This window comes from Malaclemys terrapin, chromosome 7, assembly GCF_027887155.1.
Source record: "Malaclemys terrapin pileata isolate rMalTer1 chromosome 7, rMalTer1.hap1, whole genome shotgun sequence".
Taxonomy (NCBI): Eukaryota; Metazoa; Chordata; order Testudines; family Emydidae; genus Malaclemys; species Malaclemys terrapin.
In genome coordinates this window covers 85,317,238-85,330,497 of record NC_071511.1, presented here as the reverse complement: position 1 = coordinate 85,330,497, position 13,260 = coordinate 85,317,238, and the positions used below count along the sequence as shown (strand labels likewise).

At 44.2% G+C, this 13,260-nt stretch overlaps 2 protein-coding genes across 4 annotated transcripts in view; both read right to left on the bottom strand.

The window, feature by feature from the left end:
* The window catches only part of LOC128841350 (prosaposin-like), a 43,763-nt gene extending 41,207 nt beyond the window's left edge, over nucleotides 1-2,556 (bottom strand). The window contains exon 1 of one of the 2 annotated variants that reach the window (XM_054036358.1): nucleotides 2,376-2,556. In XM_054036358.1, the coding sequence (XP_053892333.1) occupies nucleotides 2,376-2,436 (61 nt within the window). In that variant the 5' untranslated portion in view covers nucleotides 2,437-2,556. The remainder of the gene's footprint in view (nucleotides 1-2,375) is intronic. The other variant, XM_054036359.1, reaches the window with a different exon arrangement.
* A 2,174-nt stretch (nucleotides 2,557-4,730) lies between these two features.
* Nucleotides 4,731-13,260, bottom strand: part of LOC128840564 (prosaposin-like) — a 44,862-nt gene continuing 36,332 nt past the window's right edge. For both annotated transcript variants that reach the window (XM_054034738.1, XM_054034737.1), the window contains exons 12-14: nucleotides 9,518-9,598; nucleotides 8,778-8,885; nucleotides 4,731-8,072 (exon numbers count right to left, since the gene is read on the bottom strand). In XM_054034738.1, coding sequence (XP_053890713.1) covers nucleotides 8,037-8,072; nucleotides 8,778-8,885; nucleotides 9,518-9,598 — 225 coding nt within the window. In that variant the 3' untranslated portion in view covers nucleotides 4,731-8,036. The remainder of the gene's footprint in view (nucleotides 8,073-8,777; nucleotides 8,886-9,517; nucleotides 9,599-13,260) is intronic.

Sequence of the window (13,260 nt, the reverse complement as noted above, 5' to 3'; positions counted from 1 at the left end):
CAATGTTTAAATCAAGCTTGGATTTCATAAAAAAAAGATCTGCTCTAGGAATTATTTGGGGGAGGAGGAGAGTCCTATAGCATGTGTTACACAGGAGGTCAGACTAGATGATCACAGTGGTTCCTTCTGGCCTTAGAATCTATGAATATGGATAATCAGATCACACTCCCCACAGATGGCTCTGTATAAACTCCCTCCACAGACACCCATCCCAAATCAATCTGTGCACATAGAGCCATGCTTCCTGTTATCTCAACTAGAGATTGTAAAAATGATCCCAAATAGCCCCATCTTGGGGTGATGTTGGAGGCAGAGATGGGATATTTAGGTTATCTCACTTAAGAGTAAGCCTGACTCCCCACTACGAGAGCTGGAGGAGAGGGCGCAGCTGATCAGGCTCTCAGACCTTAAACTACAGAGAACTCAAGGTTTATCTATATTACCTTAAATGGCTGATCGGGTGCAAATCCCTACAGTACTGAATAAACCTGTGAGTTCAGAGATTTCTTTGGGTTACAGACCTGATGCTTAGGATCTAACAGAGACACCAGGTACCCAAACATAAGATATACTCAATACCTTATTTGACCTACCACTACCCCACAGTATGGCATTTACCCAGTATATAGAGGTGGGATCTCAAGAGTACAGATAAATCCCCAAGGAGTTCTAGGGGATCAAACACCTCCCCCTTTCCTTAGTTCCATGTCTGGCATCTACACTGCACCAAGTGCCTAGCTCCCCAATCTTCTTTATGTAGGCACTCAGAAAGAGCCGTAAATGCAGATAACCTAATCTAACTATGCATTCGTAAAGGTGCCAGCTAAGGCTTGTCTACACACGTTATTCTAGAGTAAGATTGAATTCACACCCTAAGTGCAATAGCTATTGTGCAATAGCTTCCTGTGCAAATTTATGGGGCTGGTCTATACATGGACAACCAAAAAAATTAATCCAAATTAACTAAAAGGAGTGATTTTAAAGTGGATTAGGTAAACTGCATTAAACACCTGTGTAGATCCTCTCATTCAGAATTAGAATGGCCTTAATTTGGTTTAGCTTAACTCACTTCCTGACTCGGAGTATCCTGCATAGTTGTGTGTTACACACCCTGCTGCCTTGCATCACCCCACTGGCCAGACTAGCACAGGAGGTTGAAAAGCACTCTAGCTCTGGCGGTTGGCTTTGCAGGCACTGACATGCTAGCTGCTGACAACCTTTCCTGAATTTCCCTGCTAGCTGCTTCTGACTCTGCTTTTGATATTTTTATTCCCTGTTCCTCAAACCAGGGGAGGTGCTCTTGGCACTTGTCCTGCTCTAAAGGTCAGTGTTTCGGCAGATTGCCCGATATCTGGGGTGTGCCAATCTGACAGACAGGACCAAGGAAGTTGGAGGTGGGCTGGGAAAGGATTTTCGGCTCCATTTTAAACAAGTATTTCTGCCTACACAGAGTAAAACAGATTGCCAGCTTTGGGACTGGATGCGATTTTCCCTTGGGGAATTTGGTGTTTCTTTGCCTCTCCCTAATGCTGCAACAGGGAAGACATGTTCAGATCAGATAAGCATATCTCACAATCACTTTCCTAGTATTACAAGGAGTATGGTGGATTTGGGGTTCTCTCATAGTCCAAGTCTATTTACTGGTAAGTTGCACTGAAAATTAAAGTTGTATGACTTTACTAGCAAATATCCAAAACTGCAGATATGAGATTTCTCTATAGCCAGTGAAGTTCTAGAGATGCCACACGAGATAGTAACACTAACAAGAACTCACCCAAACACCCGCTGAAGTTTGGCAGCATGACCAGCATTAACCTATATGCAAGTATTCATAACCTTATCAGGAGAAAAGCTTCAGAGTTGATGGTTCAGCATTTTTTTTTTTTTTTTTTTTTTTTTAAATAAAAACTAGGGAGCAGACTGTTCATGGATCAATGCAAAGGCAGCTCTGAATGATGTTCTACCCACTCACAGAATCAATCAGAAGTGACATATCTTAATATTCCTACGTACACACCACCTCCGCAGGAATGAGACACAAATCGAGCAGCTCTCTAGATGGCAGGGAAAGTCTGCTATGAACTCAGATGCCATTGTCCCTGCTCTGCAGCTCTGGGAACAAACCAAGTACATCCTTCCCGTAGAATACAGGGCAAATGTGCTGTGCTCACTTCCTAGCTGGGCCAGGGTTAACCCACAAATAGAAGCTATAGAATACTGCACACCTCAGTATCTCAGTGCATGATTAGGGGGCCCGGGGAGGGGTCAGAAAGCAAACACTCATCTTTCTTCTAAGAGCTGACAATAGCAGATACAAAAAGAGGGGAGGTTTTTTTGGTGCTCTTTTGAGGAGAGAAAAAACAGCCTGACCTTACCTTGGGAGGAAGCCAAGTAGAGAGCGATTAGCAGCACCCAGCCTTTCCACACGCGGTCCATGCTGTTTCTGGGTTAAAAATCCTTCAGTGGCTGGAATCAGAGCTAAAGCTTCTCCAGGGCTTTACCCTCTGCTGTGCCTCTCCAACACTGAGCAACCCCGAGACAGGCAGCGAGGACTGAGCTGACACCCACAAGTTCATCGCCACACCCATTCCCCTGCACATCATTGTAATAATTACCAAAATTATGCTGAGGAAAGAGCGAGAACTGAGCAAGTCCCCAGGAGAGCTAAAGAAAAACCTGATACTGCTCAGCACAACAGCCTGTTCCCTGCAGGTGGAAGGAGACTGTCCTACTCCTGTCATGGTTCCTGCAATCAGCAGGGATGTGGAGAAACAGCAGCTAAAACCAACTGGCTATTTCACACTGAAAACAGCAGCACACAAGCCTCTCCCGCCTCACCCCATATTGATAGGTCACTCTCCATACTATTTTTGTTGTTGGGTGCAGAGCAAGCAGATCCTTGGTGGTGAAAAGTTATGAGGCAGTCAACTTGCTACTTCCCAGATGACTAAAGACATTTTCCCCCCTGCAGTGCCTATGAAAACCCAGTTCAAATGTTTGAGACTAAGAGCATCCCTCTGACCAGGACACATCCAGGTAAGAGACAGCAAGGGTGGAGGGCAAGAAGGGGAGTCATTTGAAATGACCTGTAGATTGATATTGCCTTGTGTCTCCAGCAGACTCCCCACTCCACACCCAGAGGACAGCAAAGGCATTGTACCACCTTAATGTTGCTTTGGGGTCCTGTGACACAACATGCACTAGACCAGGGGTATCAAACTCAAATGACCACGAGGGCCACATGAAGACTAGTGCATTGAACCGAGGGCCACATCACTGACACCCCCCCTCGCTGCCTCTGGCCCCGCCCCCACTCCACCCTTTCCATTAGGCCCCACCCCACCTCTTCCCACCCCTTCCCCTGAAGTCCCCACCCCAATGCTGCCCCCAGGGGTGCAGAAAGGGTGCAGGGTGTGGCAGGGGCTCAGGGCAGGGAGTTGGTGGGTGGGGTGCAAGTGGGTGAAGGGTGCGGCAGGGGGCTCAGGGCAGGGAGTGTAGGAGGGGTGTGGGATGTGGCAGGTGTCTCAGGACAGGGGATTGGGGTGCACGAGGGCCGCGTGTTTGAGACCCCTGCACTAGACCCATGTTGGCAATGGTTGAGCCTGCTAATCTACAGGCATCTCCTGCTCAGTATGGAAGACCTGACTGGCCCATGTGACACAGTGGACTCCTGCCAGCCAATCGCAGTGTCTGGAACCCTTGTACTGGAGCACAGAAGAAAGGACAGCATATATAGACTCCTCACTACTTTTGTCCCTGGAGAAGAGTCTTCCATCCTATTGTGAATGGATACAATAGGTCTATAGTTTGAGATCTCAAGAACGTGATTTATACCATAACCCTTTCAATTCAGCTACGAGCTTTGAATACCTCCCACCCAAGATTTGGGCTGTTTCTGTCCTTCCTCGCCCTACCTCAGTGCCCTATATCTCTCTTAAACTGAATTAAGACAGTGACTAGATAGTTGGCACTTGTACTGGTGCACATCAGTTGCTGTGCCAGGTCTCTGCTTAGAAAATACTTCCAATCACTGGGAGATGTGATGTATAGAACAGCTATGGAGGTCACAACAGGAAGCACCATGGCCCCAGGTCTCTGTTTGCTCACTAGAATGGTAGACATGCTTGGAATAGTTAACCTACCTATGGCCATGTGACCTTTCTTTATATTGCAACATGGCACTCCAGCATGGAAGGTGCGGGATTTGCATAGCGCTCAATCCTTTGTTGTCCAAGTATATGCTACTTAGTTAACGAAGAACCAGGCTCAGTGGCTTTAAGGTCTAAGGTGTTAAGCAATTACTTGAAAAGAAGTCCAGCCACACTGAATTCCTCCACTCAACAGTACATAAATCCCCATTCCATAGGCCTTGTGTTCCAGATAAAGTCACAAGAAAATTTCGATCTCTAAACCATGACACCACTCAAATAGGTTGATGTGTATCCTTCCGACAAGGATGGAAACCCCATCAAAAAGTGTCAATGCTGTTCTATGTTCCAACAGTTTTGGTGAGAAGCTATAGCATGTACTCCCCTTCATGCAAAGGGAGCTCTAGCAAGACATCTAACTCTTAGGGGCATATGGCAAGATCTGATCTCAAAATTCAGGCCCTCCTGGGAACTTCCAGCAGAGGAATGTTGTACACGATGTTTGGATCATCAACAGACCAAAGCCAGTAAGAAGATTTCAGGAACTACTATACTATAGAAAAGCAAAAAAGCACAAAGATGTCAGGTTTTCAGGAAGTCTTTATTGTTAATTACAGAAGCTTTAGTGCAAAATCAAGACAATGTTCTACAAAAAGCAACTGCATGTTTTTCTCCTCCAGTCTAGAATAAGACAATGCTATCATTCTACAGGAGAAACAAAAACTAAAGGTTCCTAACACCAGAATTGAAACACTACATAGAACAGCTCCCAATTCACCTTGTGCTAAGTGTGACTATGTTAATCATTTGCTTCCCAAAAAAAAGCAAGACAATTAAAACCTTGTCACCTATAGAAAACTAGCGTGTTACCCCCAGCCACAATAAAAAGGATGCCATGTAGTTTAAAAGATGTAAAGTTGCAGTATCACACATCCTATAATTCTAGGGTAGAGATGCTACTGTTAAGGAGAGCCCACTGTTTCTGAAAACATCTCTTCCCCCAATTCTGGGCAGGGAAACTCCAGATGAGACAGAAGCCACTGAAGCCACTGCACAAACCTGCCATCATGGAGAAAAACTGCAAATGCTTAGTATTTTTACAGCACTTTTTTGATAAACAAGAACTTTCGGAGTTCTATACAGATCCAAACAAAAATACATAAATCACTGACCTCAGTCAACTAGGATGTACAACTAGAGAAAGGAAAGCTGCAGGAAAGCTGCAACTGAGTGGTTTTAAGTTAACTCAAATCATTAGTTTGCTTGTTCCTGAAGTGTGCTGCTAGAACTGCCCTCCACTCCACACTCCCACCCCAAAAGAATGCTCTGACAGAGAAGCAGACTATCACTGGCAACTCTCTGAATAAGTTGAAACTGGAATTTTCAAAGTTCAAGCTACGCCTACTTTGAGAGTTATGTGCTCAGCTGTAATCTTCTCTTCTCCAGAAACATTTTCAACATTTATTTTAGGTGCCTCTTTTTGACAAATTCTGTTCAGAATTATGCACTCAAATCTGGTAATTAGTTGTGTGGTCCAAAGCCAAGTGTTTGGGGAGCCAGTCAATGTCCACATAAGTGGGATTTTTCCAATGGTTTATGACAGTTGTCTATTCTCTAGAAAAACAGAAGGCTGAGGTGCTCTGTGCCTGTTTGTTCCTCACTGCATGCTAAGGGAATGTATGCCATTGGATTTGTTATGTGCTCTAAAGAAATGAATATGAAAAAATGCTCAAGAAACGTTACAAATAAAAGGAATGTATTACCACATTTTGCTAGGGTTTAATGTACCTTGACATTCTTGAAATGTCTTTCCCATTATTCTAATGCTATAGAAAGGCTATAGAAAGGACCCCATTTCTTTGGTGGGCAAAGAACCACTGCTCTGATATGGTACTATTACATTATCCAGGTTCTGTGTTGCATGAATCCAGGCAGGAATGTGGTCTTCTGCGTAGGTTCAGCATTAACACAAAAGTTTTTTTCCTCGCAAGCTAACAGAGCTGCCAGAAACAGATCTATAATACAAGTGTCTCCTATTATTTTCAGTGCATCTTCCACAGGCAGAGCACTTCTGTATATTAATGGGTGTCCTGCAGAGCTTCTCCTGGTGCATTGGTAATGCTGACAGATTGAGGGGTGGATGAAAGTGAGTGGCAGCTCTGGGCAAAGCCAGGGAGCCTGGTGGCTGTTCTGGAGTCCTGGACCACTGAAAAACATACCATCTTAACACCAGCTGTCTGGGTGAACCTCAAAACAAGGTTGAAATAAAACCTTACCACTCTGTTCCCACCCTTTAGATTAATCACTGCCCTCTTTTCTTATCCCTCTTTCATACACTCCCTCTAGCAAAATGGGCTAGATCCACTGATTTAGCTTACTGGGACCATTTTGTACATAGATATGGGTGCTACAAGGCTGGTGAAAAGAAGCAACCCAAAAAAAAAAAAAAAAAAAAAAAAAAAAACCACTAGTTTAGAGTCTTTCAATGGGAGTGGGATGACCTGTGCCTTAAACGTTTGCCTATTGCCTGTGGCGTGGGACACTCTAGACTGGAGCCTCTAGAATGAGGTCCAGAGGAAATGGTCAGGATGCTCCAAGCTCACGCAGGTTGATTTTTCCACCCATGTAAGGTCCAGCACTTCACCATCAGGCAGCTTGGAGGATATACAAAGGAGGCAGGCACATACGCACTCCCGAGTAGTCCAGAAAGTCCCCCTCTTGGTAGTGATGGCACCACAATGCCCCAGATGATTACCATTTCCAGACTTCACAAGGTGAGCAGACACCTCTGGTTGCGCAGCAGATGAGGAGAGCTTCTTAAGTCACCAAGGCCCTCATCATGGACCCATGGAAGCAAACATGAGCTCTGCTCATCCGCAGGGCATTTGTGTGTGAAGACCTAACCTCAATCCCTCCTCTCTCTTCCCTCACACATTTTTAGCTAGAGCTCACTTTCATAGCACACAGCTTTGCTTTTGTTGTCTCACATTAACCCTCCTTTCCTCCCCCAACAGATCATAAAATATATTTGAAATTCCCCAAAGGCAGTCTCTGTAGCACTGGCCAGGTCCAAGGAGAACCCTCTGCCCAGGCATGGTCTGGGATTTCTGAACTTTTCACTGCATAAAGCCTTTTATGTGGCCCATCCCACTCCCACAACTTGTTTCGATCAGGCCTTAAGTCTCAGTCTACATAAATCAATGATCTGTTTACACTGGATCACATCTTTAAAACTTGGCCATGAGCACAACACAAAAGCTGCCCCACCCCACACAAAGACCTTACACACACACACTTATTACTGAACATTTTCTAGGTGCATATTCTTTACATAACTATAAAGCTTTGAAGATTCCAGCCCAAGGGATTTGTGGACTTATTTACCTTAACAGTTCCCTCTGAAGATTACACAAGGAAAATGTAACTTTACAATTAGTGTATAATTTAATATTCTTGCCAGATGTTTATGCAGAGCACTCGAGAGCATATGGAGGTCTTCCCAACCAGTGACTACAAAAACATTTAAAATTTAGACACTATCCTGATCCTTTTTAGAATTGACACAAGAAGGTTTTGTCTTCATTTTACTTTCACTGTATGCCACTCCTCCCAGGACTGTCAATACTCCACCCTACTGGTCAAAATCCACAGTGTAATGCATATTCTTTTAGCATATAATCAACTAAACTGTATGATCAGAAATAGCCTCTGTTAAGTCAACATTGCAGATCAGAACCTTCCACAGCACTACTACAAAAGAATGACAATAAAGGAACTTCAGGGATGGGAAGTTAAGAAGACAAGGAGAGGAGGGAGATTCAGCTCCTTATCCCACAATTTAAAAAAACAAAAACCCTGTGCAGACATTTTCAGAATTAAAGATTTCTTCTAGTTCCACACGTGACGTTTGCAGTGCTCGACAGCCTAGGAGAGAGAAAGCAGTAGTAGTAGAATTGCAGAAGACAGTTTGCTAGCTTTAAATGAAACCACCCCCATCATGAACTTGCATGAACAGCTTGGGGCCTCTCCACAACACCCAGGACCCTGGGGGCAAAGACTGTTTGGTATTGAATCAAATTCATTGTGGGGGGCTTCACAAGGAAAGACTGGGGGACAGGAACTCAAACATTAGAGGCCTCTAACTTCGATTTCAGCTGCTGATTCTTCAGTCATTTTCTCATCAGGGCCCAGAGATTGCACCTTGCCAGAGGAAACATCCTCTACCAATGAACAGCAATACCTCCCGTCTGTTTTTGTTGCCAGTTGAATCCATCCATTAAGGAGTCATGTTAAATCCTCCTTAGCTAAAAGAATACATGGCTAAATACAAGGCTCGTTTTGTACCACATGAAGGGTTGGGAAATGAAGGTGATAGGACACATTTCTGCTGTAATTCAACAACAGGTAAGAAAGAGCCTATAATTAAACCCAGGGGACCCTGGTCTAATGGGACCCCTTGTTTACTTTCTGAAACTGGAATTTAGGATTTGAAGGATGTGTTACAGAAGCCAGAACATTGTATTTGTAGGACTTCTAATGAAAGCAGTTGTATTTCTCTTCAACTTTCTGCACATTAGTTTTCCAGCACCCCCTCAGTGGTTATTGAAGAGGAAATCCCTCATAACTTACATTGCACTGAGCTGCAGTCTCCATGTTCTTACACCAGTAGCCTGGGCCCCACACACATTCTTCTGACCCTAAGAGATGCTGTTTAGTCGACACACAGACTCCTAGTTTCTGTGCAGTGAAAGAGGGGAGAGAAAGGTGAGTTGTGGCTTCCCATTTACATTCAGCGATCTCACTTCCTCTCCCTTGATTCAGTCCCTCCTGTACAACTATGACTGTTGCCAACAGGGGCTGGAATATGTAGCCAAAGCAGAGGCAGTGATAGGAGCTTCCACACCCGCAGTGCCAGAATGCTACTGACAATTCAGTCTGTAGCTGAATGAACAGACTTCTGAGACACCCCTTGAGAGGACACCAGGTCTCAGACAATTTCAGTTTCTATGCTATTTTCTGGTCTCGACTTAATACACAAGATCCTACCAGAAGCAGGAGACCTCACAAGAGCGAGTGAGTTATTCATTTAAGGTAAAATTCTTGTACTTAAGATTTTGGAAACAGATCTGATCATTTCACTTATGCAAAAGGGAGATACTGAAACCCCCTGCTCTCCTTCACCCTTGTCAAAGATCAGAAGACTACAGTCTTGCAAGGCCCAGTGCACTCTGCTGATGGTGTACTTATTATGGGTATTACAGCGGAGCCTGTGCATGCTAGGCACTGTACACACACAAAGGTCCAGCCCAGTCCCTGCCTTGGAGAGCTTATTCTACACAGAAACTTTGTTAGCTGCATGCACTACTTACACTGCACACAAAAGTTGGATCCATGATCTCTGTCAAGAGCGTCACAAGCATTGGCTCATATTGGTCCACAAACTGAACACACTGTAACAAGACATAGGTGGTTGAGACATTTTGTATTAATTTAGATGGAATATGTGAGCTAAAGGTGTTAAGACCCTGTCACTGTAACATTCAATTGTGTAAACAAGATTTGGGGTTTGATGTCTAGAGACTTTAGCCCAGTGGTTCTCAAACTTTTGTACTGGTGACTCCTTTCACATAGCAAGCCTCTGAGTGTGACCCCCTTACCAATTAAAAACACTTGTTTATGTATTTAACACCATTATAAATGCTGGAGGCAAAGCAGGGTTTGGGGTGGAGGCTGACAGCTCCGGACCTTCCCCCCGCCCCCCCAATGTAAGAACCTCACAACACCAAGGGGTCCCAACCCGCAGTTGGAGAACCCTTGCTTTAGCCTATTTAGTACCATGGTAAATAACTTTCTTTTTTAAGTTACAGAAAAGAAGGAAAAATGGTTAAAGCATTTGAAATGCAAAGTATTAAGTAAGGCTTTTATTGTAACAACATTGCTGGTTGTTCCTTTTCCCTTCAGCTGGAGAGAGTTTATAGAAGGAAATCTCCCCTTGTTCGACTGTCGTTTAGATAATACTAAGATGGCAATAACTGTTCTTTTGAGGAAAGGGGAAGAAATTAGTCGAGATTGGCTGGAGCTGTTGTTGCTGAAGTCCAATCCACTTTCTTTAAGACGAAGCCAAAAGGGAAGAGAAAAGAACAACAAAGACAGAAAATGCAGCTTGTGTCTCTGGATGTTAACTTTCAACCTCGCTGCTGAAAGACACACACGTATAGCGCAGTCTTATCAGTCACCCTGAGACCTGACAAACTCATACCAGCATCGGGCTGTTTGGGGCATTCCATTTTATCTTTTTTGTTTAGAGGCCTAAAGCCAGACTTATTAGACAGAAGGAAAAAGGAGAGAGATAGGAAACAGAAGATACAAGGCAGGGAAGGAAAAGGATACATGGGGACAGTGGGAAGAGACAGGTTATGTCTACATTATAAAGGTAAGTTGACATATTTAGGTCAATTTACAACCACCGCATTAATTACTGCAGTGGCCGATGTGCACTCTACCCTCCATGGATCAGTGGTATGCGTCCTCACCAGGAGCGCTTCCACCGACCTAAGAGGGGCAGCGTGGGAGCCTGGTCTCAGCTCTGCTGGCAGCTCCCTACCCCGCGGGAGCTTGGCTGCCCCTCCAGAGCCACAAAATTAACAAGACAATCAATGTTCCCCAGTAGGAGCAGGATCCAGCAACCCTGGGACTCCCCACTGGGAGCAGAGGGTCTGGACTCTAGCTGCCCGGCTTTCTTGTCAATTTCACAGTGAGCGGTGAAATTGACAAGAATGACAGCGAACAGCCAATGTAGGGAACATGGTGTCTACACGGACACTGCATTGCCCTAATTATACAGACATAAGCCCTACGCCTGATGTTGAGGTTGTTTTACGATGTTGGCATAGCAGGGGAGTTACATTGGCATTTCAGCATGTACACCGCCACCGTTTTGTTAATGAAAGCTGACTTTTGTCGACAAAAAACAGCGTAGTCGAGACAAAGCCAAAGTTTCACATCCCAGGTGGTGTTCACAATTCAGCCAGAATTGGTGGAGGCAGCAATGTGATCTGGTTCCTCACTTTGACCTGGTCAGGACACCTCTCTGGATTGGAATAACAAATGCTGGGGGTGCAGGAGATGGTAGGGGAGGCAACCAGGATGATGAGGCTTGCACCTGTAGCCAATTTTCTCCCCAAAACTTTTTCTTTAAGGACCCAAACGCGGAGTGATGTGCAGACTAGCCCATCCTTTTGTTATTCTGTCCACCAATCAGGCCTCATTTTTGACACACCAATGTTGGTGTATTGATTTCTGCTTGATTTTTGTTTATTAATTGTAATTTTAACAGTCCTTGTGTTATATTAACAGAACTTTTTTTTTGTCTAATTTAAAAAGTCTCCCCCCACCACTCCCAACCTTTTTTTTTTTTTTAATATAACTAACATTTGTTGTCTTAGATTGTGATATGTGAAGGGATTTATTGAAAAAAAATTTACAAGATACGCCTTCCCCTCCTCCAAACAGCGTTCACTAAGGCAATAAGTTTTACCATCATAGTGTTTGCCATTAGATATCTGTATGTTATTTGGAAGGAGCACCAAATCGGATCTGCCACTGAAGCTAAATCTCAGAGCAGCAACTTAGAATACAATCACAAGCATGGAAGAACGGAGAAGGGTGGAGGAGAGGCAGAGTACACACAAAAGTATTCAAAGGACAATCACAGCACTATGAAGAGAAAAGGCTGCTCAACTTTAAAGCAAATTTTAGTGTAATTGACGAGATTATGCCAGTATCTGAAATGGAAACTCAACAAATTGAACATAGGCAGCAGCAGGGCAAGCTCCACTGCACCAGTACCCCTCAGCCTTCTACTGGAGATACCATCTTTAAAGGGGAGAAGATAATCAGTCTCCATGACCATTAAGTCTAGGATTTCTGCTGAGAATTCCAACAAAGTTGTCAATTGTGACTTGGACTGATTACCAGCTCACTTTACAGGAGTCACTAGACAGCGAACAACTTATAACTGCTTTTAGTCACAGGTTACCAGTCCAAATCCATTACAGGGTCTATGTGAAAGACTATATCCCATTAGCACTCTTCAACCATCCAATCAAGGTTTACCAGAATATCTTCAGCTGTGTACTACCACGTTGCCTTTTGCTAACTCACAAGCCAGTATACTACCGACAATTTTGTTAATCCCCTAAACCGTACCAAAAGGCTGAGGCAGTCTAACATGTGATCTATTCCAACCCCTCCACCTCAGATACAGGGCATCACAAACTGCAGTCATGACAAGTTTCCCAAGAAAGCTAACAGAGAAACAATCCAGCAATTTGCGTCTCAATGTACAAGGTGTTTTTTTAAACTGCACCCAGTTCAGGATGGGACAGCAGACAATGCCCCAGCTCCTTTACCCTCCAGCGAAGGGACAAAATTCCTTCACTGTAACCATTATACTTACTGCAATTGACGGATCATCAATAATTGCTTTAGCATGACAATGGGCTGTATTTTCATACAAGTCAACGTGTGAATTCTGTCTGTCTTTCTACTGTTTTGCTGGGCTAGTTGGTTTTATACATTTATCCAATTTGTACTGCTCTCTTTTCTGATTGTAAGGCAGGTGCTGCCACCTGATCTGCCAGAGATCAAGCTTCCTCCTCACTCGTGCAGTTTACTATGAACAAAAAGAAAGCTTACACTCTTTGATACCAAGCATCAGAGAAATCCCAACAGGGATCAGGCTGCCAATTTGGGGCAATTTAGAACCACACACACTCCAGAGTCTCAGTTGTACTGTGGCTAGTTTCAAAGCAGTCAGCAGTCCATGAACCCTTCCATAATATTTCAAATATCACCTGCCACAGATGGAGGCAGTGAGCCATCTCAAGCACAGAAGTCACTGTGAAGACTTGGACATTAATATCCAGGCACAGTGCACAAGAATTTGGTCCCAGCTGGGTTTCAGAAAGGATAATCTATTGGAAGGTAAAGGATCAGGGTAGAGAAAAGCACTCTGATAGGTGACAAGGCATAGATTTTAGCCCTCAGATCCTCTAGCCTCATAATGGCTAAGTTATCACTTATGTCTATTTACCCTCCCCGCATGAGGTAC